General features: G+C 47.2%; 1 protein-coding gene across 1 annotated transcript; it reads left to right on the plus strand.

Moving 5' to 3' along the window:
* Positions 1–417: 417 nt before the first annotated feature.
* On the plus strand, positions 418–21,963 carry RBP2 (retinol binding protein 2). Its single transcript, XM_036877359.2, has 4 exons — positions 418–548; positions 13,065–13,243; positions 20,069–20,170; positions 21,706–21,963. Exons 1-4 carry the CDS (start codon positions 476–478, stop codon positions 21,754–21,756), a joined length of 405 nt encoding a protein of 134 aa, XP_036733254.1. The 5' UTR covers positions 418–475; the 3' UTR covers positions 21,757–21,963.
* Positions 21,964–23,926: the final 1,963 nt, after the last annotated feature.

Consider the following 23,926-nt stretch of genomic DNA (forward strand, 5'->3'; position numbering starts at 1 on the left):
ACGGGTGTGAGGCCCCATCATCCTGGTTTTACCATCCAGACCAGAAGTGCCAGCTACATGCAGGACAGGCTCCAGGCTTGAACCTGGGAACTGGTGGCCTGTAGCACATGTTGGATGGGCACTGAGCGTTTGTTTTCCTCAAGTGCTGGTGGAGTATTCTGGTTAGACCCAGGCACTGGGGAAGCCCAGCCAGCCGAAAAGAAGCTGCTCCAGAGCCCTGCATATGGTGAAGGTCCGTGGGCCCCCTGCTGGCTGCACCAGCCCTTCGAGCATGGATTGACATAGTCCTGCTGAACTTTGCAGAGGAAGTGAAAGTTCCTTTAGACTGTGTTTATGAACTTTGATCCTGCTATCTTCAACTCCATAAACCTGGTCCTCCTACTAGGCTATAAAAGTAGCTCATTTCAACATGTTCTCCCGACAGCCTGCTCCTTGACATCTACCATAAACTCACACTGAACCAGAGGCTTCCACCATGACGAGGGACCAAAGTGGAACCTGGGAAATGGAGAGTAATGACAACTTTGAAGGCTACATGAAGGCCCTAGGTAAGGAGGAGGCTGCGGATGCGGGAGTTTGGAGAACTCTGGGAGGACTGTGGTCTGGCCCTCCGCACAGTGCCGCTGTGGAGTTCATCGGACCTGTGTGCAGGCCTCACTCCTCACTTAGTAGCTGTGTGCTACTGGGCAAGTCAGACAGAGTCTCTGGGGCTCAGGTTCCTCATCTGCAAGATGGAAATAATAATAACGAAGATTATGTCTGGAATGTCCTTAGCATGATACCTGGCACACAGAAAAGATACACTGATTGGAGGACGCACACACCACGCACGCACATAGGCACTCACACACACAGTTAAACCAGACTTGAGAGGATCATGCAGTAGCCCCCTGCCTTGTGATCACTGTCTCTTACATAACCAATGGGACCTGATTTATCCATGAATGACTCCTGCACTGCCTCTTTGTCAGTCTTGTAGTAGCCAAGCAGAAAAAGAGTAGCTAATAAATATCTCAACCTAGAGAAAAATAAGGCATACAGAAGGCCAAGAGCTGCTCTCGTCATACAGAGGGCAAGGGCTCAGTCAATGTGTGTCCCAGGTTGACTCTCATGTGCGGCTGGCAGAAAACTCATGAAACCAGAGGACCCAGGCCTGCAGAGGGAGTGTGTGCTGCTGGGCAGCTGCCGGGGCTAGGCCTCGGGTGAGGAGCTTTGGCTGCCTGTCCTTATTCATCCTGCACAGCTTCCTGGTCACCTTTTCCAGCGTTAGAGCTCTCCACACACAAGGTCCCCACGCAAAACATGAGGAAATGGCTGCCGGTGGGGTTGGAGGCACAGTAACTTGGATGTGATGATGGAACGTCTCATCAGGAATGGGAATCGTGGGTTTTTCTGTGCAATTAGCTTCTAGCTTGATGAATATTTCTGTCAGTGAACAAGGAGAGCTGTGACTTGTTTCACAATTTATAGAGATTAGAACTTCATGCACTTTAGATGTGCTTCCAACATTGAGCAGCTTTTTTCCTTCCTAACTATCAGAATTTTACCCCAAATACTTAGGGCACAGGGAGGAGGCAAAAATCCTCCTACCAGAGCTCTAACCCTGTGGCATCTGTTTTTAGCATGCTGAGTATAGAAATGGTGTTCTGATTCTACACATGGGTAAATGGTCCAGAGCTTAGCTCAGAACTGTAATTCTAAACAAGATCAGACAGATGAGGAGACCAAACCGGAGGGCCCAACCTAGCTGAGGCTCTTTCTCTGACCTTGATCAATTTTTTAGCCTTTCAGAACCTTTCCTCATCTGCCAAATAGGGACGATAGCCTAGCCTTGCCTGTCTCTCCAGATGATGTTGAGTGTGGCTGTCATTCTGAACCACTGAAAGCACTTTAACAAGGGCTGTTTGGCAGTTTCAAGCTTTCAGCATATGCCGTACAAGCCGGACTCAAGGAAAATAATCAGAAAGCAGTTATGTGCCTTTGTTGCTCGTTCTTAAAAATAAGAAGTCCGATGGTGACGTTAGACATAAAAACGAGTCTCTGTTTTGTTTTTGGCTGTGCAGGTTGGGCCCTGAAGTGCCTCTCTGCAGGCTTCAGGTGAGCAGCATGCACTCAGTCACCATCCCCCTGCCCCTCTAGGGGGCTAAAGGGGTACAGTGCACACCCTCAGCTCTCTCCAAAATCCTCTTGCAGAAAACAGCCATCCTCTGGACCCTTTCACACTAGTTTACACCCTCAGTGTGCGTGAACTGCAACAGTGACATTTGGCTATCTCTGTCACAGGAGGTCTTGGAGGGGCCTTTCCATTGCTCTTTGGTATCTGAGAGCTGCAGGCAAATCTTCCAGTTTAACATCATAGTACATTGATTTCACTCTAATGAGCAAGTGGTTTGATCTCTTTGTACCAGGGTCTCTGTGTGTAGGGGTGGAGACTCACCCATTCCTGGTTAAGATTAATGCCATAGGTGGTCGTACCAGCTAAACCCAGAATGTGGATGGGCTTGGTGCCCTGGCTCACCCAGCTGCTGACAGCCCGCAGTGTCTCAGGGCCCCAGGAACTTGCCCACAATGCCCTGCACAGAAATGCTTCAGTCAGAGTCACCTTCCTGCAGGGGAGACAGGATACCGAAGCCCCCTTCCCAGCCCAGGGGATGCAATGATTGAACACAGGGCTCAAGGGCAGCAGGAAGCAGCTGAGTGGGGCTGTCCCCGCAATTCATCTGCTAAAAGCAACACAGCAGATCTTCACAATTTCCTCCATACCCACCCTACAAGACGGGTGACTTTCCCGGCATTGACAAGTCAGTGAAGCTCACCTTCCTTGCCCTTTTGAGCATGAGGCCCTTGGCATTTGGGAAGAACATATGTGGAGATCTCCGCAAATCCCCAGATATGGAAATATCACTCAGTAGAACTCCATTCCCTGCCAACAGCCATCATCTTCTTAGACTTTAACCCCTAGCACCAGAGAGCTGGCTTCCTCTGTGTGCCCAGGGCTGGTCAGGAGGGCAGCATAGACTCCTATAGAGATGTGGCTGTGGGTGTCAGCTGGCTTTGTCACTAGCCATGACTCACTGTACACGCCGACCTCCCCTCCTGACTCAGCTGCCAGCCTCAGCAGAGCCACATGGCACAGCGACCTTTGAGTTTGCTTCAAATGATCAACATCATTAAATGTTCAAAAGTGAGTGCTAAGGGTCAGTGGTACCTCGTCTTCTGCCTTTTTGATGCCTGGTGTTTACTGAAGCCCTAGACTCTTTCTTGACAGCAAGGAGAGCAGTTGGTAAATTCTCATGCTGAGGTATTTGTGGTGTTCCAAGGTCCTCCTGCAGGTGGGTCAGGAAATCAGGGAATAGGAGGGGTGCCTTTAATTTAAAGGGAACCTTAAAATGAGGTCCCAGCATTGGAGAGAGTCCATTAGCTGCCCAGGAGTGAGACCAGTACTGTACCTGGATGGGGAATCATTTGACTTCTCTACCACATCTTTAGATATTGCCCATGGAAACCAGGTACTGTGCCACTGAGGCAGAACCGAACCCACTCTCTGCTCTCAAGGAACTCAAACTGGTAGAGAGGCACATTATAACAATGCACAAGTGGCATTCCTGTTTTCTGTAACAGTGTAACAAATATCCAAAACATAGTGACTTGAAACAGCCACAGTCATTTTACTGTTGGCCTTCCAGTCCTGGGGACTGACAGGGTTCTCCTAGGTTGTCCTGCTAGGAGCCGTCATTCAGTTGCAGCTGGACAGTGATGAAGGCTGGAGCCATCTCAGAGGCGTACTTGCTCCTGAGTCAGGCAGCTGGTGCTGGCCTGCAGCTGAGGCCTCAGCCAGGCTGTCGATACCCACATGTGGTAACCCCATGTGGCCTGGGATTCCTCACAGATTGCCAGCTGTGTCTGCAAAGTGAATGGCTGAAGCTGCATGGTCTCTTATGACCCAGGCTCAGAAATAACATAACATCACTTCCAGTGCATCCTATTGGTTGAAGTAGTCACCAGCCCCCCATATTCAAGGGGAGGGTATAGGTACCCCACCTCTTAGCATGGGTGTGCCAAAGTGACATGCAAGATGAGAGGTACTGTTGCAGCCATTTAGGAAAATACAATCTGCCATAGATGGACAGTCTATCCCTTGGGCCTGTAACAATAGAATGATAGTAACAAGAAGTGGGGGGTGTGGGGTGGAGGAGGCTAAAGTACACAGGTCATTGAAGACTTCCTGAGCACTTCTAGGTGGAGTTTCAAAGGAGGGAGGAGAGTGCTCCCCGCAGAAATGGAGTCAGGCATGCCCAGTGGGTATGGGTGGAAGTCAGGCAGTAAGGACATGGTGGAGGCAGAGGAAACAGGAGCTGTATTGTCAGAGGGTGAAGTGCAAGGAGCAGGTGAAAGAGTCATAAAGGTGACAGGGCTAGTCTTGAAGGTGGTGTGCCACCGCCTGTGGACCTCATCCTGCAAGGAGAGTTGTATGTGGGGAAGAGAGAAGCCATCAGTGCTCCCTCTGACAGCCAGAGAACTGAAGAGGCTGCTGCAATGGCCTGGGAAGAGGGTGAGAGGCGGGCCAACTAACCAGACCAGGGGGATGTTCAGAGTGGGAAACAGACTAGACTTGGCAACTGGCCAGGGAAGAGGCAAGGAGTGAGCCCAGAAAACAAAAAACTAAGCTTTTAACAGCGAAGATGGTGACATACAATTGAAGGTGTCCTAAAACTGCTCAGTTCATGTTAAATTTAGACATATTTTAAGAATTTTTTAGTCTATAAATAGGAAATATTGGGGAAAATCCAGTTCTTCTCTTCATTCACAAAAAGAAAGGGACAATTATCTTCTATGAAGTCCATCTCTTCATGCCAATTAACATGCACAGATTTAAAAGAGCGGTAACCATTGCAAAAAGTCCTAGTGGGTCTCTGAAAAATTCCACCAGAAAGGAGGCAGGCTTAGAGGCTGAAGTCAGGCAGCCCCCACCTGAGTGCTCTGCCGGGAAGTATTTCCTGGATGCCCTCAATGTTCCAGCTCTCGTCCTAACCAATTAGGAGCCACCGTCCACCATCAGAGGTGAGCACATGCACAGATTATTCTCAAGCCATGATACGCATCACACTGGAGCTTTATATATGTGTGTGTATATATATACATATATATATATATATATATATATGTATATATATATATGATCTTATTTAATTAATTCAGTTTCTACAAACATTTACTGAGCACTTCTGATGTGCCAGGAAGTACTCTGGGCATTGGTGACATGGTGATATAGTCCCTGCCCTCATGGTGTACATACTAGTGGGAGAGAGAGAAAGTAAATAGTTTAAGATGGTTTCAGGTAGTGGTAAGTGCTTTGAAGAGAATAAGGAATTCTTGGGGTGGAGAGTGGTGATGGGTCAGGGAAGGCTGTCTGAAGAGTGGCACCAGAGCCAAGACTTGAGTGCTGAGTGGTGGTGCTCCAGGCACGGGGGACAGCAAGTGCGAAAGGCCTGGGTGTGTAAAAGAAACATATGAGGCCTAGTCTGTGGGGACTGTGGTGAGCAAGGAGGAGGTCAGACCACAGTGGAGGGTCCGGCCTTATGATGGGAAGACTCAGTCTGTCTTATTTATATTCAGAGGAATTGCTGCGGCTGCAGTGTGGAGAATGAATCACAGGCAGGCAGGACTGGAAGCTGACTGCAGTGTAGTTCATGCATGAAATGGTGGTGGCTTGGGCTAGGATAGTGCCCATGGGGCTGGACAAGGGCGGACAGATTCAGTGTATATTTTGGACATAAAGCCAACAGGACTTGCACATGGTTGAAGCAAGAGAAAATGGAGAAAGTGAAGTCCCCCAGGCTTAGGGCTGAATAACTGGGAAGATGGTGATCCCACTGGCTGAAATGGGGAAGACTAAAGAGCAGTGAGTTTGGACAGGGGTGCTGGGTGGGAGGGAGGGAATTAAAAGATCTGTCTTGCATCTTTTGATTTTAGACGCCCATTAGACATCCAAGTGGAGTATTAAAATTGACATGTGGATAGAAGATCTGGAGCTCAGGCTGTAGTCAGGGATGAAGACAGAGGGAATGTTTCCCATGCTGTGGAGTGAGGAATCCGAAGCCCGGAGAAGTGGAGGGACTTGCCTGGAGTCACCCACGGCTAGGAAGCGGTGTTGCTCAGACAGGAGCCCAGACCCTCTGCTTCTGAAACCCAAGCTCTTCCTACAGCACTGTTCTGGGTGTGGGTACAAAGCATGGAGGTAGCGAGGAGGAGCTTTATTCTGAGCAAAGTTCATCAGGATGGGAACGCCCAGCGTAGACAGCCGAGACCCTCAGAAACACTGCAAGAGTCACTCAGAGTCCCTGGGTAGAAATGAATTGGTGAACAAATGAGTAAAAGAATGAATGAACGACTGAATAAATAAACAATGACCTAAGGAGGAATTAGTTTCACAAATCTGGATTCCTGCTAGTGTATGAAGTTACACACCTTGCCAAAGGCTCTACCTGAATGACGTGGTATGTGAGTGGCCTTTCAAGCAGGGGAAGTGCTGGGGGAGGAGAGTGGTAGATAAGACCCAGGTGAAGGTAAGTCTGATCCCTTTCTATGGATCTCTCCTTGCCTGTACTGGCAGCACCTCCACCTTGACCCTGACTCCCACCCAGTGGTGAGCACTAGAATAGGGGTGAGGAGGTACAATCCTGCAAGGGGATCAGGGAAGCACCCAGTGTCTCCAGCCTTCCTCTGCTGACTGAGCAAAATTCTAAACATATTTGGGGATGTCCATGAGAGACAAAGAGGAGGAGGCAGGCAGGGAGCTGGTCCAATTCCTCTCTAAATGCAGTGTCTGGAGGGGGAAATGGCATGAAAAAAACAGAGAAGATTGCTTGCTCTTCCACTCTACTTCTCACAGTTGCCTGAGAGTGCTGATGGTTTGGGAATTAAGGAGTCCAGGTTGGAAGCCCATTGAACCTTCACTTGGAATGGGTCTCTGATTTCATGTGATGAAGACATGTGCATCTCTGCTCTTTAATTTGCAAAGAGCACCTGCCCTTTTAGCCTGCAACTTTAGCTTTTTTTCACAAGCACATTACAAAGCGTTTTAATGTTCAGTAGCATACTCATATTTCAACTTTATGGTTTGCATTGTTCAAAGTGCAGTTATGAAAAGTATGCTTTAATAAAGTCACTTCAGTGTTGTTGTTTTTTTCTTCTGCAGTAGCTGTAAGCCATATGTATTATTCAGAAATAGCTTGCCTTTGGACCTTTTCCTCTGAGATAGAAATTCATTTCATCTGGCTATAAATCAAGCTTGGAGATACCTTTAATCCAGAAAAGGAGATAAAACATACTTGGTAACTCTGGTGTTAAAATACCATATCAGGAAAATAATTTTCTCTGCAAAGTACAAAGAGGGAGTGTTTTTGTAATCTGTGTGTGTGTGTATTTTACAACTGCAGTTAAGCCTTTCCTATTGATTAGAAATATCACGAATCTACCACAGAACCTTTGACTCCCTTCCCTGGGGTGGAGCAGTGACATGATTAACTAGCCTGCTAGCCTGTGCAAACGCTAAAGGGTGGCCAAGAGACCAGGCTATTTTTCAATCCGGAAAAGAAGTTATGCTTGATTCTATTTGCATAGAGCCCCTAACAAGATGCCGCTAGCACTGGTCGGAAAGATTGACTGGTGTTTCCAGGACAAACCAGTTCTCTCAGCAATAGGCATTCTTGGCTGTGATCTACCTTTCTAAGCAACCAGGGACTAGCAGGAATTTTTGACAGGTAAGCTGTCAGGAGCCCTGTCCTACCTGGGTAACTCTGAACCCACCACTTAAATTCTCTGGGCCTTGATTTCCCCATCAATGGAGAGAAATGGACTTGTTCTCAGAGGAACCCTGCAGTTCTAAATTTCTCTGTAATTCCCAATTCCTCTTTGGTAGTTTTGTCTGGATCCTGCCCCCTGACTGAATCTGGTTAACACATGACCTGCAGTGTTATTTCCTCATCTCCCAGCTATGGCTGCAGCAGCGTGGACCTCTGCTCAGAGGGCTGTATCAGGGGCTCGAATTGCTCCTACCCTTTGGCCAAACTATAGAGGGAGGAAGTGGCCCATACAGAGAAATGTCTGGCCAGGCTAGACAAAATGCCCACATGACAGGCCAAGGTTAGGCTAGCAAGGGAGTGGCCCAGCACCTTCTGACTGTTTCTCCAAGTCCAGGGCCCTTGGACTGCATGGAGTGGCAGATGGCTGTGGAGATGCATAAATATGACCCAAACCTCTCCCTCTGGACTGAATGCTGATCAGGCCACCATTTGACCTGAATAGAAAAGGCCAAGGGGTTGAGGCAAATGTGCGTTGAATATGCACATGCTCACTGGCACTGTCCAAAGTATTTTACCATCATTTGAACTGAATCTTTACATAAGTAACCTTATGAAATGGGCATTGCTTTCCCCATTTTACTTTAAGAAAACTGAGGCTCAGAATGGGAAAGGGACCTCGCCAAGGTCACATGGCTGGGAAATCAGGGACAGGATTTAGGCCCACATCCAGCCCTCACCCTGACTTGTTTATACCCGTGGTTCCAAACTTCAGAGTGCACAGACTCACTTGGAAGGCTTGTAAAAGGAAGCATGGCCCAGGCCTTGGGGGTCCAGGGTAAGCTCCAGAGTTTACCTTTCTGAGGGTCCCCAGGCTCTGTGATGCTGCTGGCCCAGGGACCTCGATTTGAGAACCACTGTCCTAGACTGTGATGCTCCCATTAGCCAATCCGTAAGTGTTGCCTGAGCCTCTACAGTGCACCCAGCCCTGGACCTGGTTCTATGGGGACATAGAGCAAAGAGACAGCATTGTCCCTGTCTTCACAGAGGTCAGGCTTTGGAGGAGGGAACCATCAACCACATGAAAGCATCCACATCCATCCAATTATCAAACCCTTGTGATTGTTTTTCAGCTATGTATGCTTAAATAAGTCACTTAACCTCTCTAGACCTCCATCACCTATAATGGAAGGAGTAGGTGCATAAACAGCGGCTTTCAAATTTCTTCAACCAGAGAAGCCTTTCTCCAAACAACCCCCTATAAGGAAATCCAAGATCTAAAACCACCCAGAGATTGTGGGTCTGTGGTAAATTTCAGAAATCTGTAGTTTTTTACATCTTCACAAGTGATACCAGGTGGTGTCTCCTGGGGGTAAACCCCTGTGGCCTAGAAAGCAGGCGAGGAAGGAAGAAAGAAAGGGCAGAACAGCCTCAGGCTGGGCCTCATGAAATTCGGAGATCAGGGTGGGGAGGGGCAGGGATTTGGGGAGCAAACATATAGTGTGTATCTGGAAAAATGCAAAGAATTCCAAGAACACCAGCCTGGAGATGTCAGCAGCTACTGTTTATGGGGTCATTACCACAGGCCTCCCGCCGCTGGGCAGAGCTCTTCACAAACGCCCTCAGATTTCATCCTCAAAGCAACATGGTGCACTTAATAATAGCTCCATTTTATGGCCATTGTTTTCTGCCCCTTCTAGATCCCAACCCAGGAGTCCAGTGACGGGACTGATGTCACAGGCATTGCCTAACTCACTAGCCAGGTTTCTAGGATTAAAGGAAAGAAACAGGAGTGGGAATATGACATGGTAGCCCTCTGCCCACCACAAGATGTGTATATACTGAATAGAATATTAGAAGATATATACTGAATAGAATATTAGAAGATTCAGTATATACTGAATAGAATAGAAGACATTCTTTAGTGACTTTAAGCAATTTTAAGGAAGGATCCATTTCCAAGTCAAATGCTTGACCACTTGGTCCTCTAGTTTCTTCCCTTTCAAACAGGCTAGCAATTGCCTGGAAGGAAGAAAAATTAAGCAGGGGATATTTCCATAATTGCAGAGTCCAGGTGACTGAGATGAATGCCTCAGAAGGGGTTTTGCCAGCCCTTTCTGTGTTATGTTCTGTGGAACATCAGGCCAACTGGGTGTCCCACCACAGAGGGGTTCTACGGCCACATAAGATTGGGGAAGGTTGCATCCTGTAGCCTGCTATTGGAGGTACAAAGCATCTTTCCTAGATTAAAGGTTTTGTAAAGTTCTTCAGTGCAGGAACCAGTTTCTCTTTAATTCCCCATTTCCCAAACTTTGCTGATCATGAGCCATTTTTTTTGCCCACCAATTGTCCTATGGAGCTGAGCACATGGCAGACACAGGGGGGCACCCTGGGCTCTGTGAATGCTGAGATGCCGAGAAGTGCTCACAGCAAAAAGGGCAGCAAAGAGAGCCTCTATCTCATCCCACATCCTGTGGCCAGCCAGTGTGGCTCCGTTGCGCCCACGTACAATTCCATAAGCCACAGAGCTGAAACTAAATGAGCTGTCAGGATGTTCAGGGCTTGGAGTGTGATTGATCCTGCTCAGCCTTCTTATAGAGCCCTTGGGCCTGTCTGGTGGAGGCGGTACACAAGAGCCCGCTGGATCCAGAAGTCCCTGTGGCTCCAGGAGAAATGTAAAGAAGAATCAGTCACAAGTTCCTGGTATCTTAGGCAGCCACAGAAAGGGTGCAAATTGGGCTGGTCTGACCTGATGAGATGTGCCAACCCAGAGCTCGTGGAGTACAACGCTTGCCCTGGAGACCATCCTGGGTTCAAATTCCATCTCTAGTGCTTCCTCATGATATGACCCAAGGCAAGTGACACAGCTTCTCTGACACAATTTCCTCAATGGTAAAATGGAAATAATACAATACCCACCTCGGGGGTCTATTGGGAGAATGAAGTGAGTGAGGTTTCCCAAGGGAGGTTCCACCATCAGGCACCATTTCTGGTTGGTGTCAAGGCATCTCCTAATACCATCCCAAATATTGACAAGGGTCTACACAGCATGGTTCCCAGATTCACTTCACCTAAAACTCAGTTGCTATGTTTTCCCATAAAATTAATTCTCTCTTTGACTTCCTGGCTCTCCCAAGCACAAAACCACTGTTCTCTGCTCCCAATTTCACCCCCCCAACATCCATCCAATTATCAAACCCTTGTGATTGTTTTTCAGCTATGTATGCTTAAATAAGTCACTTAACCTCTCTGGGCCTCCATCACCTATAATGGAAGGAGTAGTTGCATAAACAGCGGCTTTCAAATTTCTTCAACCAGAGAAGCCTTTCTCCAAACAGCCCCCTATAAGGAAATCCAAGATCTAAAACCACCCAGAGATTGTGGGTCTGTGATAAATTTCAGAAATCTGTAGTTTTTTACATCTTCACAGGTGATCCTGACGGGCAGCCAGCTTTGGAACCCACTGGGGAATTCTTAGACATGGCAGGCTCTCAACTGAAAATGAACAATAGTTGAGCAAGGGACTGGCATTCATGCACCAATTCATGCCAACTTGGACCTCTTTCTCATTGCAACTGAGGATATAGACATTTAAACTTTCTACCTCCTGGGCTGCCTGATGTACCTGAAATTATTCTCTATGATTAAAAATGACTGTACACAATTTTGGGCCCAAATGACAACCCCGAGCCCTTCCCCTTGCAGATGGGATTCTGTTGTGGGTTCCCAGCCGAGGTTAGACTGCTGACCCAAAGTGAGGTCCAAGCAGCCAGCTCAAGCCTCTTATCCATCCTTGGGGAGAAGAGGAGTGACAGTGACCAAAGAGGATTTAGAAGGAAATGGGAGAAAATGGGGAGGGAAGTGATGTTTGGCTACCACAGAATGGCAGCAGGGAGGTGGGGGTGCAGCCAGCAGACATGTTGTTTCTTCAAATTGACAGGGGCTCCTGGAACTGTTGGTAACTGGTGGTGTCCCTATGGGCACAATAGTACTGACCATCCCCCAGACAGCACACATTGTGAGGTTTAATCCCCTCCCTGTTATAGACATGGGGTTGGGGTGCTCAGGGAATCTGAATTCTTCTTATTCTGGAGGTTATTATTGCCTTGGCTTCTGAAAGACTCAGTCTCAGTGGTTTTGAAGCCTTCCAGGTGGACTTTCTGTAACAGAAATTAAAAACTGATTGTTATCCAAAGATATCTGGAGAATTCATAGGCATAAAAGGGGTTAAATATGATTTAGTTAGAAACCAAGAGCTTAATGATTTTTATAGCAAGGATAGAAATTTAGCAGTTCCAGAATTGTCCTGTTACTACATCTATTCCACAGGACAGTGACTTTTTGGCCTAGGTGACATTTTATGCACAACTAGAGGCTTACAAGTAGGTCATCTCAGCACTTAGCTTCTTACTATAAAATGCAAAGCTTAGGAAATGAAACACCCCTGTTGAGGGGCATGTTCCGTTTTACTCACTAATAGTCTCTAAGAAATGAACAAGATTCCCTTTAAAGTTATCAAGGCAGATGAAAAGATGTAAATGGAGTAAATGTGGAAAAATCTTGACAAATGTTGAATTTGGGTGATAGGCGTTCCAGTTCTTTGTATTCTCCTCTCTACTTTGGTTTCTTTAAGATGTTTCATAATAAAAAAAACATGATATTATTCATCTTTTCCTTAAAAACAACAAAAGAAATCTATGAGCAAATGTTCATTAACCACCTGGAATAGCTGAAAGCTGTCGTGGGGGCTCATGACTGAGGCAGAACAAGCTAAGTACCCCCCCCCCACCAGACTGTTTTCAAACTAGAAGTTTGTACATATCCCTCCCTGCTGTGGACATTAACAAAAGTCCATCTTTACCCATGATCTAGACTGTTATTTTTAAACAATCTTTTTTCTTTTAAACCATGAAGGCTTTTGTCCAGCACACTCTTAGGAGGAAACCCAGTATATCAAATAGAATGAGCTCCTCTGGTGAAGGGGTGTGTGTGTGTGTGCATGTACACATGCTGGGGCGTTGTGGCTCAGGGGTGAGCCCTCCCTTCAGGGCTCCTGAGGAGGCACCGAGGGACCCCAGGTTTGCTGACAATTGACTGAGAGGCCCTAACTGACCACGTGTAAGAAACTCTGGTTTCCCACTTAGGCAAGATATGTGACCTGCCTATGATCTGTGTCTCTGGTCCTGAATGTTTGACCTTGTTAAAGAAATGAATGAGTCTGGCTGAGTACATCATAGCTTCCACAACTCCCTTTGCCAACAGATATTGATTTTGCCACCCGCAAGATCGCAATACATCTGACTCAGACAAAGATCATTGAGCAAAACGGCGATAACTTCAAGACAAAAACAAACAGCACGTTCCGCAACTATGAAGTGGATTTCACCGTTGGAGTGGAGTTTGATGAGTACACAAAGGGCCTGGACAACCGGAAGGTTAAGGTACCGCCCGGGGCTGCTGTTTGGACTTAGTGATGCTGGCAATCAGCAGTTATTGAAAGTTTAGTAGGAAGAGGCAAGCTGGCTTCTACACTAAGCTTAAAAGTAAAGGGGAGATTAAAGGGTGCTGGCCTCTCCAGGATCGGGAGTAGGAGGCCAGCTCATGTACTGACAGGGGCCTGGTGGGCAGAATGAAGGCGAGAGGAGGAAAGTCCCAGGGCAGCTCTGCAGCTGTGCCAGCTGGACAGCACGGCTTCTTCGGAGGGGCGGCCCTGTGTGGCTCCAGCCAAGCCCAGCCGTGAGGGACTGGGGCCTCATGCTGCTATATTTTTTCATCTTTTCAAGAGAAGTTGAGAATTCATATGTTTTTTGAGATGATCCCGACTGATTTAATTTTTTTTTAGAAAAATGCAAACAAAAAGTCAGTAGGCTAAATGAAGTCAGGGTTTCTCCAGTGCTAGTAATTTGGAGAAATCTCCGACGAGTTTGTGGTTTCTGTCTCAATATCACCTTAACTCACAGGACGTAACTGAGGAAAGCCTCCATGTATCAGAAGGCCAGCCACCCAGCCACCTGAACTGTCTGGTGCAGGCAGGACCCTGAATGGGAGCAGACAACTGAGGGCACAAGTGAGGAGTTCTCACAGCCCAAGAACTGCCATCTGCAGGGGAACGGAGGAGCTCTTTGTAAATGGGGCTGAGAATAGTAGCAGCAGGGAAAAGGGACAGGGGAGGCTGGAATAACAGCAGGTGCCCCTCTCCTCTGGTGCCACCATATGACGTTACAGCCCAGGGACTAATTGTCACAGTGTTCACACTCTTGCTCAGTGTGACTGTCTTTGGGTTTTTCAAATCCAGCTACACCTGGGCAGTCGCCACAAACAGCAATGGAGAGAAATCTAATCTCAGTCATATTTAAGGATTCCCCTACCCCAATCCCAGCATCATACAAGAACCCTGGGGATGACAACGTCTAGGTAACTTGGAAGGGTTTCTGGTCTGCCATTTAGCACGATTGCCATTGGCCACTCGCTGTCGAGGCCCATGCAATTTATGTTAGGTGGGCAGCTTGAATATTCATAACACCCAGTTGGTCTGTGCTATGCAGCTGCCAGGACCGCTGCCCTGGCTCCCCAGCTGAGGAGGGCAAGGCTGGGTAGCTTGTCCCCACGTATCCCAGCAAAGGGCCAGCCCCTTGGAGTGCCACAAGGAAGCAGGACCCTCCACCCTGCCCTTCCCCACTCTGATTTACCATGAGCCCCGCCTTCCCCAGAGCCCCCTTCTTCTCTGGTGCTTCCAGCAGCTCTTTCAAAGTCAGAGATCTCAAGTTTTCTGCAAAACAAGAGACATGAGCTCTGGTTCCTCTCCTCAGGTGGGGAGAAAAAGTTGTCATCACTCTCTGGTGATGACTGTAAAGCCAAGAGAGCAGGGCATATTTTATTTCTCAGTCAACTTGTCCTGCAGCATTGGTAATCTCAGCCATCATACGAAGGGTGAATTATATTGAGTGGTCCTTACTAAAGAAAAGTGGGAAATGAAAAGCACTTTGGAAATGCTTCCATCAGAGCAATCTTGGCAAGAGAGCTTGCGAGCCCTGGAATGGCCCCTTGTGGAATCCCTCCCTGAAGGGTTGAAGGATAGATGAGGCTTTTCTGAACTGTGTGGCTAGAAGGCCAATTCATCAGACACCAGAACTGATTGGAAAATTTGTCTCAGAATTTTTGCATCACTCTGCTGTTCTAACCTAATCAGTTCACAATGATTCATTTTACCCTCGCCTTTCCAAAATGGGCATGGGCTGCTGAAAAGCAGTCCTGTTCTCTCTGACTTGTTCTTTCATCACTTTTGATGGTAGAGAACTCACTCTTTGTGAAATAAATCATGTCCTTTTGGCCCTTCCTGATCCGTAAAGGGTTCTGTCTTTAACACTTTCCCTTCTGCCTCTCCACGTTCCACTCTCCTTACCTCTGAGCCCCATCCTCTGTACAGGATCAGCTCTTAGCCCTTCAGAGAGAGAGAGAACCCCCTTTCCCTTTCTTTTCTTGTCTCTACTTTGCCTGCAGCAAAGAACTGGGGCTAACACACACACACACACACACACACACACACACACACACACATGTTCACACACACACAGGAGACCAGTGGCAGCTGAGAAGTGTCCTACCCAGGATAGTCTGCTGAGTCCCCAGCAAAGGGCTGTTCCCTTGAGAATCACAACACATAACAGTGCCCTCGGGACTACCCACCTCCTGTAACTTGACTGGAATCCTTCAGCTGGAAAGGGACAACAGACAAGGGTGAGTCTATCTCTGTGATTAAAGCCTGAGTGCTGTGTGTCTGTGTGCACACATGTGTATGTGCGTGTGTGTGCATGTTTATGTAGTATTCCTCATGCTCTTCTTGCCCAGGGCTCCCCTTCTCAGCGCCTTGGTTCCCCTCACAAATCCCTCTGGAAATCTCCCCGCTCAGCAGCATGGAGGGGAGGTGCGGGTGGATGGGGTTGCAGCAGAGGCCCGTAAGTGCCCTGTGCTCGCTGGTCCCAGAGCAGGAGCAATGAGACCACAGCCATCACAGGGCTGACTCTCCTCTGAGGGGCCCAGCGACCCCCTTCCTACTTCCTTCAGGTCACACACATTCTTCACTTTCTACCCTGACTAGATTCTAAGAGGATTTAAAGCCCCTTCAAAAATACACAAGCTACCCAAAAGAAAAGTAAAAAGAAGTAATTGATATTTATGCAATGGAATATCACACAGGCATAAAAAGTAATGAGAGACTGATGCACACTGCAACACGGCCGAACTTGGAAGATGTACTGAGACACCAAAGGCCACCTGTTGTATGACTCACATGAAATGTCCAGCATAGGCGACTCCACAGAGACAGACAGTGGTGGCCAGGGCAAAAGGAATGGGTACTGACTGCTAGAAGGTGTGGGGTTTCTTTGGGGGGCAATGAAAATGTTGTGATGGTGGTGATGGTTTTACAACCTTGTGAATATACTAAAAATGGCTAAACTATATACTTTAAAGGGTGAATTTCATCATATGTGAATTATATCTCAATCTAAAGAAAATAAGTAATTGAGGCAGACAGTAAGGGCCGGAAAAAGCAGATATAGGCAGTGGCAATTAGGACCAGTGATGCTGCTGGGATGTGGGCCAAGAGCTCAGGAACACCCTCCCCCAGGAAGGCCCCACCTCAAGGATTGCCAGCAGGGACACAGCCAGAATGACTCTAGCATAAGGGCAGGTGCACTGGGAGGGTTTAAACATGTTAAAAGGGTCTTTCAATGCTCTTAAATTGGAATTGTTATTTTCCTTTTTTAAAAAACATAAAACTTATCTCGGTATGATTCAAATGTACAGAAAAGATACAAGACCATAATAAAGAACATCCACAGGTTCTTTACCAAGAGCTGCCTATGAACATTTCTGCCCATTTGCTTTCTCCTCTGTACATGCACTCTCTACTATATACATATTTTTTCTGATCAATGTGTTACCCCTAATAATTCAGTATGTATTTCTTAAGAGTTAGGATATTCTCTTGTATACCTACAGTATAGTTATCAAGTTCTGTAAATTCAACATAGATACAATACCTGTATCTGATTTACCATAAAGGGCTGTTTCTACTGAAGTTAACTTCAGACCCTGTGAGGGAGGCCTTGCAGGCAGGTCCGACTTCCTTCCTTAGTGCACAGCAAGTGCATCCTCTTCATCTTCTTGAGATGCCCCTTCTTCAGCACGCCCATCCTACAGAAGCACTGGTTTTCCTCACTGGGACCCAGCTCCTCAACCTCAAGATCTTTTCAGTCAACTGAGTTTTTTAAAGCCTTTGATACAGCAATGAAGGACACCAACTAAAAGCAAATTGAACTATGGGACTTTAGTTCATTTAACCATTCTCGTCTCTCTTCTTAGTGTCTGTTCTATCTAGGAATAGGCTATAATAGTGTAGATATTGACATGATTCATTGGCAATCAATTTACTTTCAGGTCAGAATAACTTTTAATCTTGCTGCCCAATATGAGTTACTAAAAGAAAATATTAGGACAGGCGCCTGTGGAACAACATTTTTCTCCCTTGTTCCTTCTGGAAATTTGCTAAGCCCCTACTACAATCAAGGCCTTGATAAAATAATGAATCTGACTCCCTTGCTTCCCTCAAAGATCTCACAGCCTCATGGGGAAGCAAACAAGTAGATGGACAATTACCATTTGGTGTCCATATTCGTGGGCATGTGAATGTCACTAATACCAGAGGTGGGCTGGCTGAGTCTTGTCAAGAACTCTCATCAGTGAAGAATACAAATGCTTATTTATTCCCACATGTGGATTTACATCAAGATTCTGTTTCAACAGAATCATTCAATCACATATTTATTCAACAATGCTTACCAAGCACCTCCTCAGTGTTGGTGACTGCGCTGAATCTGGGGCTGCAGAAATGAGCAGCTGACATGGCCTCTTCTTTGATGGAGCTTACTGTCTCCTGAGTGAGACAGACATTAGTCCAAGAAATATGTATTAGGGGTCTGTGATGTGTAAGGCAATAGGGGCTGGCAGAGTAGGAGCAGGGGGGGCATCGGAAGACACAGTCCTTGCCCAGATAGAAGATGTGAGCCCTTTCTCACCTATTCAGGAGAGAACTGAGTCCAAGACCCATGATGGGCAACAGCAAATGGATATTCCTTTCTCATCCACTTGGGAGCAAACTCGGGAGTATTCCAGGCAGCACCTCCCTCCCAGAAGAGCAAGGAGAGCAAGCTGTGAGTTAAACTTCTTCCAGACAGTGGAAGATGTGAGGCTTAGGAAGGCCCTGAAGGAGGAGGAGATAGATTTTCTTTAGAATGCATGGAGATTTATATTGTTAAGCTAATTTGAGAAATAGTAATACATGCAAATCATTTTTTTTAAATAGTAAAATGTGAGATTTCCTTCCTCTCCTGGCCCCCAGCCTCTCAGTTCCCTCCCAAGAACAATCACCATGAAGGGTTCTTTTCGCTTCTTGCAGAGAACTTGTGCAGAATGTGCATGTATGTACACACTCCGCTTTGTTTTATGCACATGGCCCCGCTCTCTGCTTTTTAACTTAAACTGTACACTATGGAGACTGCTGCTCTCTGTAAGTACAGGACGGCGTCTGTCTTTCAAGGCTCGTAGCAGGCATGCAGCGCACCATATGTAACCAACCGCCCACTGACAGAATTTACAAGGCTTCCAGTCCTTTGCTGTAACAAACAATGCCGCAATATGTTGAGGAGTAAAAGGAGGAGGAATGAAATTGTACATAAAATATATAATATGATCAAGGTCACATACTCTTTCAGAAGTAGGTAGACTTAACAATCTGTAAAAAACAGATTTATACCAAAAAGCAGACCTGAATATTCAAGGACAGTGAGTAAAAAAAACACAGGTCAGTTTATCACCCACTGGGTTTACAAGGTAGAGAGAAAAGTAAACACCCTGTCCTTAGCATAATATTGTTCACAGAGACGTGATATGGTTTGCACAGACTTGGAAGGAAACCGACTAGCATCAGGGTCATCCCTGAGGAAGGGCAATATCAACACAGAACCACTGCCTGGGTCGGAATGACTTCACCATCTCAGCCGAATTTGGGCACAGAGGTGGGGGGGTCCTAGAGGACCACCTAGGGGCAGTACTGATTGCCCAAAGGTAGGTTCCAGGAGAGATGAAAGGGAGAACAGAGGAGGAGGAGCTGAGGGTGTGTAATTTATAATTATGTGCAACAGGGATTTGAGCCTTTTGGAGTTCAGCAGGCCTGTGGCTTCTCCAGCCCACTGATCAGCTCTGCTGGGCTGTCCGGTAAGAGCTCTGCCTCTTTGCCACTGCCCCGGGGCTACTAACGGTGGGCATGGCTATCTGGAGGAAACCCGGGACCAGCAGAAGAAAACCCTGGCTCTGGATGCTGGGCCGGCACTGGAGCCACGTGAGTGACCCCCGTCTGGTGAGGTAGTGTCCCTGCCTTCATGACTGCCCTGTAGTGGGCAGTCCCCCCAATGTAATTCCTGTAGGGAAACTCCCAGAAGTGGAATTTCTAGGTCAGAACATACCCAATGTTATATTTTGAATAGTATAAAATTTCCCTGTAAAAAGATTCATACCAATTGACACACCCACCAGCCATATATGAAGTTGCCTGCTTCTCCATGGCCGTTCCAACTTCGAATGTTATCAGACTCTTTGATCTTTGACCATATGATGAATTGTACTGGAAAAACAAACAGCCTTAATTTGCATTTCTCTTATTGCAAGTTCAGTTGAATATCTTTTCTTACATTTAAAAGCCGTCTGCTAGGGTTTTTTTTTTTCCTTGTAAGTTGTTGGTTCATGTCCTTTGTTGAATTTCCTATTAGGTTCATGATCTTCTTCCTATTGATTTACAGGAGCCCTTTATATATAAGGAATTCAAGTCTTTGTCTGATATGTGCTAACATAAGTTTTCCCAATTTATTATTTGCCTGTTGACTTTGAGGTATTCTCCCCTCCCAGAAATTTCACATGGTTATATAGTCAAGATCATCATTTTTTCCCTCACTGATCTGGAATGCTGTCTTCACTGTATGGTGAAATGGGGGAGTAGAATTCTCTCTAAGAGGATAGAACCAGCCACTCTAAGCTGGCCTGGAGGGCACAGAGAGTGTATGAGGAAGGATCTGGCTTGGCTGACACTGAGGGCTCTGCCCTGTGGGGAGGCAGGTGCCCGTGGCTGTAGGAACTGCAGCCACAGGGGCAGCTCTGTCCAAGCTCGGTCAAGACCATACATTTGATTTGCTGGGAACCTGTCATTGCAGACGCTGATCACCTGGGAAGGTGATGCCCTTGTGTGCGTACAGAAGGGGGAGAAGGAGAACCGCGGCTGGAAGCAGTGGGTTGAGGGGGACAAACTGCACTTGGTAAGTCCTGGGGTCTGCGCAGCTCCCCGCCTCCGTGCTTACACAACCTGCTGGTTCACCGAGTCAGGCGCACTGACAAGAAAAATGGCCCTGAGCTCCTCCCCTGAGCTCAGCCAAATGCACGTGGTCATAGAGTTGGAAAGCCATTCCCATCCAGCTCAGGGGAGTCCAGGATAAAATCTATATGGCTGTTTCTGTGAACAGCTGCAATTAAAATGAGGTTCAAAATGCTGAAGTAGGAAGCCAAGATCCAAGGAACAATGCAGGGAACCTGTTAAAGACCAGCTAAGGAGGAATGTGAGGCACAGAACTAAGTTGCCCCATGAGGAGTCCAGGCCTCCTCATAGTTACATGGGCCTGGAAGGAAAGGGTGGGATGGAGAGGGGTGGACAGGGACAGCTGGGTCTGGGAACTGCCTGTAGACCACAGGCATTGGCCTGTCATCAAAAGATATGCCCACGAATTCCAAAATATTTTAAGTTAATCTAGTACTGAACAGAGCAGTAGGAGCAATTGCTGATATTCTTAAATAAATTATATCTGTCTGGGATACCTTAATTTTCAGTCTCCAATCTTCAAGGCAGTTTATGCATCCAGTGTTCAGATAGTGAAAGATCTTTCACTCTCTCATTCAGTCACTCACTTGTTAAAAGAATGGCTCTTCATTCACTCACTCATTTATACATTCACTCATTCACCTACAGAGTCAGACAGGTACCTGGCTCCAATGTCAGTTTCCACGTCACCATGGTGCCCTGCTGAGCCAGCCTCACCTCACCTGAGATCTTTATATCAGAGGCAATGTCAACTGGTGATAAATGGGAAGCATTCCCCAGGTTTCCCACTGACTGTTTTCCCTACCTGCTCTGGGCTGGATGATGGGTTTCTTTAATTGTGGTACAGTCCCCAGTGGCCCCTGTGACTATGACAATGGATCCATTGTCAGCTGCAGTGCTTCTGTGGATGTCCCCATGCTCGTGTGCCCCTCTCCCCGCTCAGAGGGTCCTGAGGAGCAGGTAAGGCCCAGAGACTCCATCTGTGTGGTGAACAGCATCTTGCCTATGCAGGCAGGCCTCGGGGAGCCTCCTGCAGCCCTCAGCCCATGTCCAATCACCAGGGGCCACAGAGTGGAGGGACAGTTCAGCAGCCAGCATCTTCCTAGGGCCTTGCCTTCCAAATGCTTCTCCCCACCACATCCTTCCCATCTTCAGTTTCACTACCTTTTATAAATTAAGTGATGTTGCTTTAATCACAAGAGTAGGAGAAATCCCGCCCAAGAGGGTAATTTCTTGGCATTTTTCATTTTTATAGTTGTTCGAGCTCAAGTCAAGTGTCAAAATCAAATTACTGCTACCTGCAGGGCATGCCAGCTGACTGGGTCTATGAGATGCAGTTTGCCCAGAATGACTAAGCGTCCTCTTCATCGCAGCTTTCCCCCAGCCCCACCATCCTAAACCACAGACACCCAGAGGGTGGGCGGCTGGGGAGAAGGAGGCCTGGCTTGTCAGTCACTCACCCGCTTTCTGACATTGCAGGAGCTGATGTGTGGTGACCAGGTGTGTCATCAAGTGTTCAAGAAGAAGTGATGGCCTTGGGGGGCCTGACAGGCATGCACTCCACATTCCCAGAGTAGGAGTTCTCTACTGGCTTTCGGAAGCAGCTGTGGGCACCCTCCCATTCCTGGGGGGGCATCGAGATGGATTTTAAACAGAATGAGTGTGTAACAGTTGACAGACATGTTCTTCCTTCTTTGAAACCTGGCATTAAATAAAAAACCAAAAATCACTCCCATACTTTGAACCCTTTATATCTACTTCCCTTTAGTTCTAGAACTTTCCATTTTATCCACAGGCAAAACAGTGATTGACTGCATGGTGGTTTTCTGTGTGCTTTTTTGTTGTTTATTTTCTAGTTTAGTTTTATTTGTTTTTTGCTAGTTAGTTTGGGGAGTTGTTTTATGTAGAAACATTCTCTGGCCAACACAGCATCCCGTGCTAATTCTTGAACATTGCCCATTTGAGATTCATTCATTTGGATAAAACACTCATTTCTCTAGACTCTTTTTTAAGGTGCCTATGCCTTCCAGTTTGTACTTAACCTTGAGCAGCACAGGCAGAGCTACCTTTACAGGCCTCTGCAGGTCTGCAGTACCAGCTCTCTCAGTCCAGACCAGCCTTTTGCCCTTCAGCCCTGGACAGACTGGCATTCCTGCAGACGAATTACCAAGCACTGCCAAGCAGCCTGAGTTCAAGTCCTGCTGCTGAACTTAGCTGGGTGACCATGAGCATATCATTTGGCCACTCTATCCTCATTTTTCTCTCCTATAAAATGGAGAAGACAAACATAGTGTCTCTGCCACTGGGTCACTGCAAGGATTAAGCAAGTTAATATATATAAAGTGCTTGAAACAGGGTCCATATAGAGGATCATCGGTCCTGGGAAGGCCCTGCAGGTTAAAGCCATCTTCACCCCTCTGCAGCAGGGCCTGGAATCCCACCATTAGGCAAACACTGTCTTTGAAAAGCAGATTTACCCCAAGAAAGCTGGCATGTGATATTAGCACACTCTGGTGTCATCTGCATGAGCAGATCACTCCTTGATCCTGAGCATCTGGAACGGGATTGAGGATGGAATCTAGCCATGTGTCCCAGGGTCAGGGTGGATTGAACCTTATGACAGTGGGCCTCCTGGCAAGCTGTGCTACCCAAGAACCATGCAGTGTCCCAGCAGCAAGAAGCCAGGGAAGTGCCCAGATGCAGCCATATACTGGTGGGGGACCTAGGGAATGTGGGGATCCCCCCATGGGCACTGGGGAGGACAGGAGCCTCTGGACTAGGTGCAGGCCCATCTCCTGGGGCAGACCAGGGACCGAGTGGAGGGACTGAGGAGGTGGGCCCTTTGTCCCCCACTGCCCCATAGCTGCCCCAGGAGCCCCATGTTCCCCTGTCTGCCCTCATCCAGCACAGCCTCAGATGACTCTCTGCTTTGTCCCTCAAGAAAACCCTTTTGAAAAAGATCATGTCTGAAGAAGGCCCTCTGGGGACTAGCTGTGAAGTGTTTGGCACATGGAAGGGGTTATATTTACTAGTCATTTTTGATTCTAGGGATCCTAGGGGTATATTCTAGGAGATAGTGGCTGTCCAAAATTCTGTTGAAAGGTTAATGGTCAAATGAACAATGGAAATGCTGAGGACTACATCCCCTTCTTAGAAATTCAGTGAGAGTTCACAAAGCAAAGCTCTGAGAAGTCCTGCAACAAAGAAGACAGACCTTAAGCCCTAGGGCCCCTTCCACCCAACTGCGTTCCACTCCCACAGGGTCTTTAGTTCCTTGTGTGTGTACAACACTTTTTCAGTTACAGATAACAAAAACTCCCATTTTCCAAGTGGGGTTTTCTCAGTATCTCTTTCCCACTAATGAAGAGTAACTGAATGAATTAGTTTACATAAAAGTATGACAGACTAACAGTGGCTATATTCATTCTACTGACCATTCTCTTCCAACAAAAATAAACCCAGAAGTGGTCAAATTTGAGGTACTCAGTTCAAAGCCAGGGCACATGTTTGGGCCAGGGTCTGCCTTCTAGTCCTGCACTCACCATGGCTGAGAGGCCAAGTTGCCTGCCCCATATTTCTGTTCCCTCAGCCTATTTCAAAACCAGCCCACCCAACAGTGACAAGGCTGTTTGGGAACAGTGTGGCTAGGGGTCACCTTTTAAAACCCATCTTACATTGAGGAGGGACAGGGCTGTTGGCA

This window comes from Manis pentadactyla, chromosome 1 (genome assembly GCF_030020395.1).
Source record: "Manis pentadactyla isolate mManPen7 chromosome 1, mManPen7.hap1, whole genome shotgun sequence".
Taxonomy (NCBI): domain Eukaryota; kingdom Metazoa; phylum Chordata; class Mammalia; order Pholidota; family Manidae; genus Manis; species Manis pentadactyla.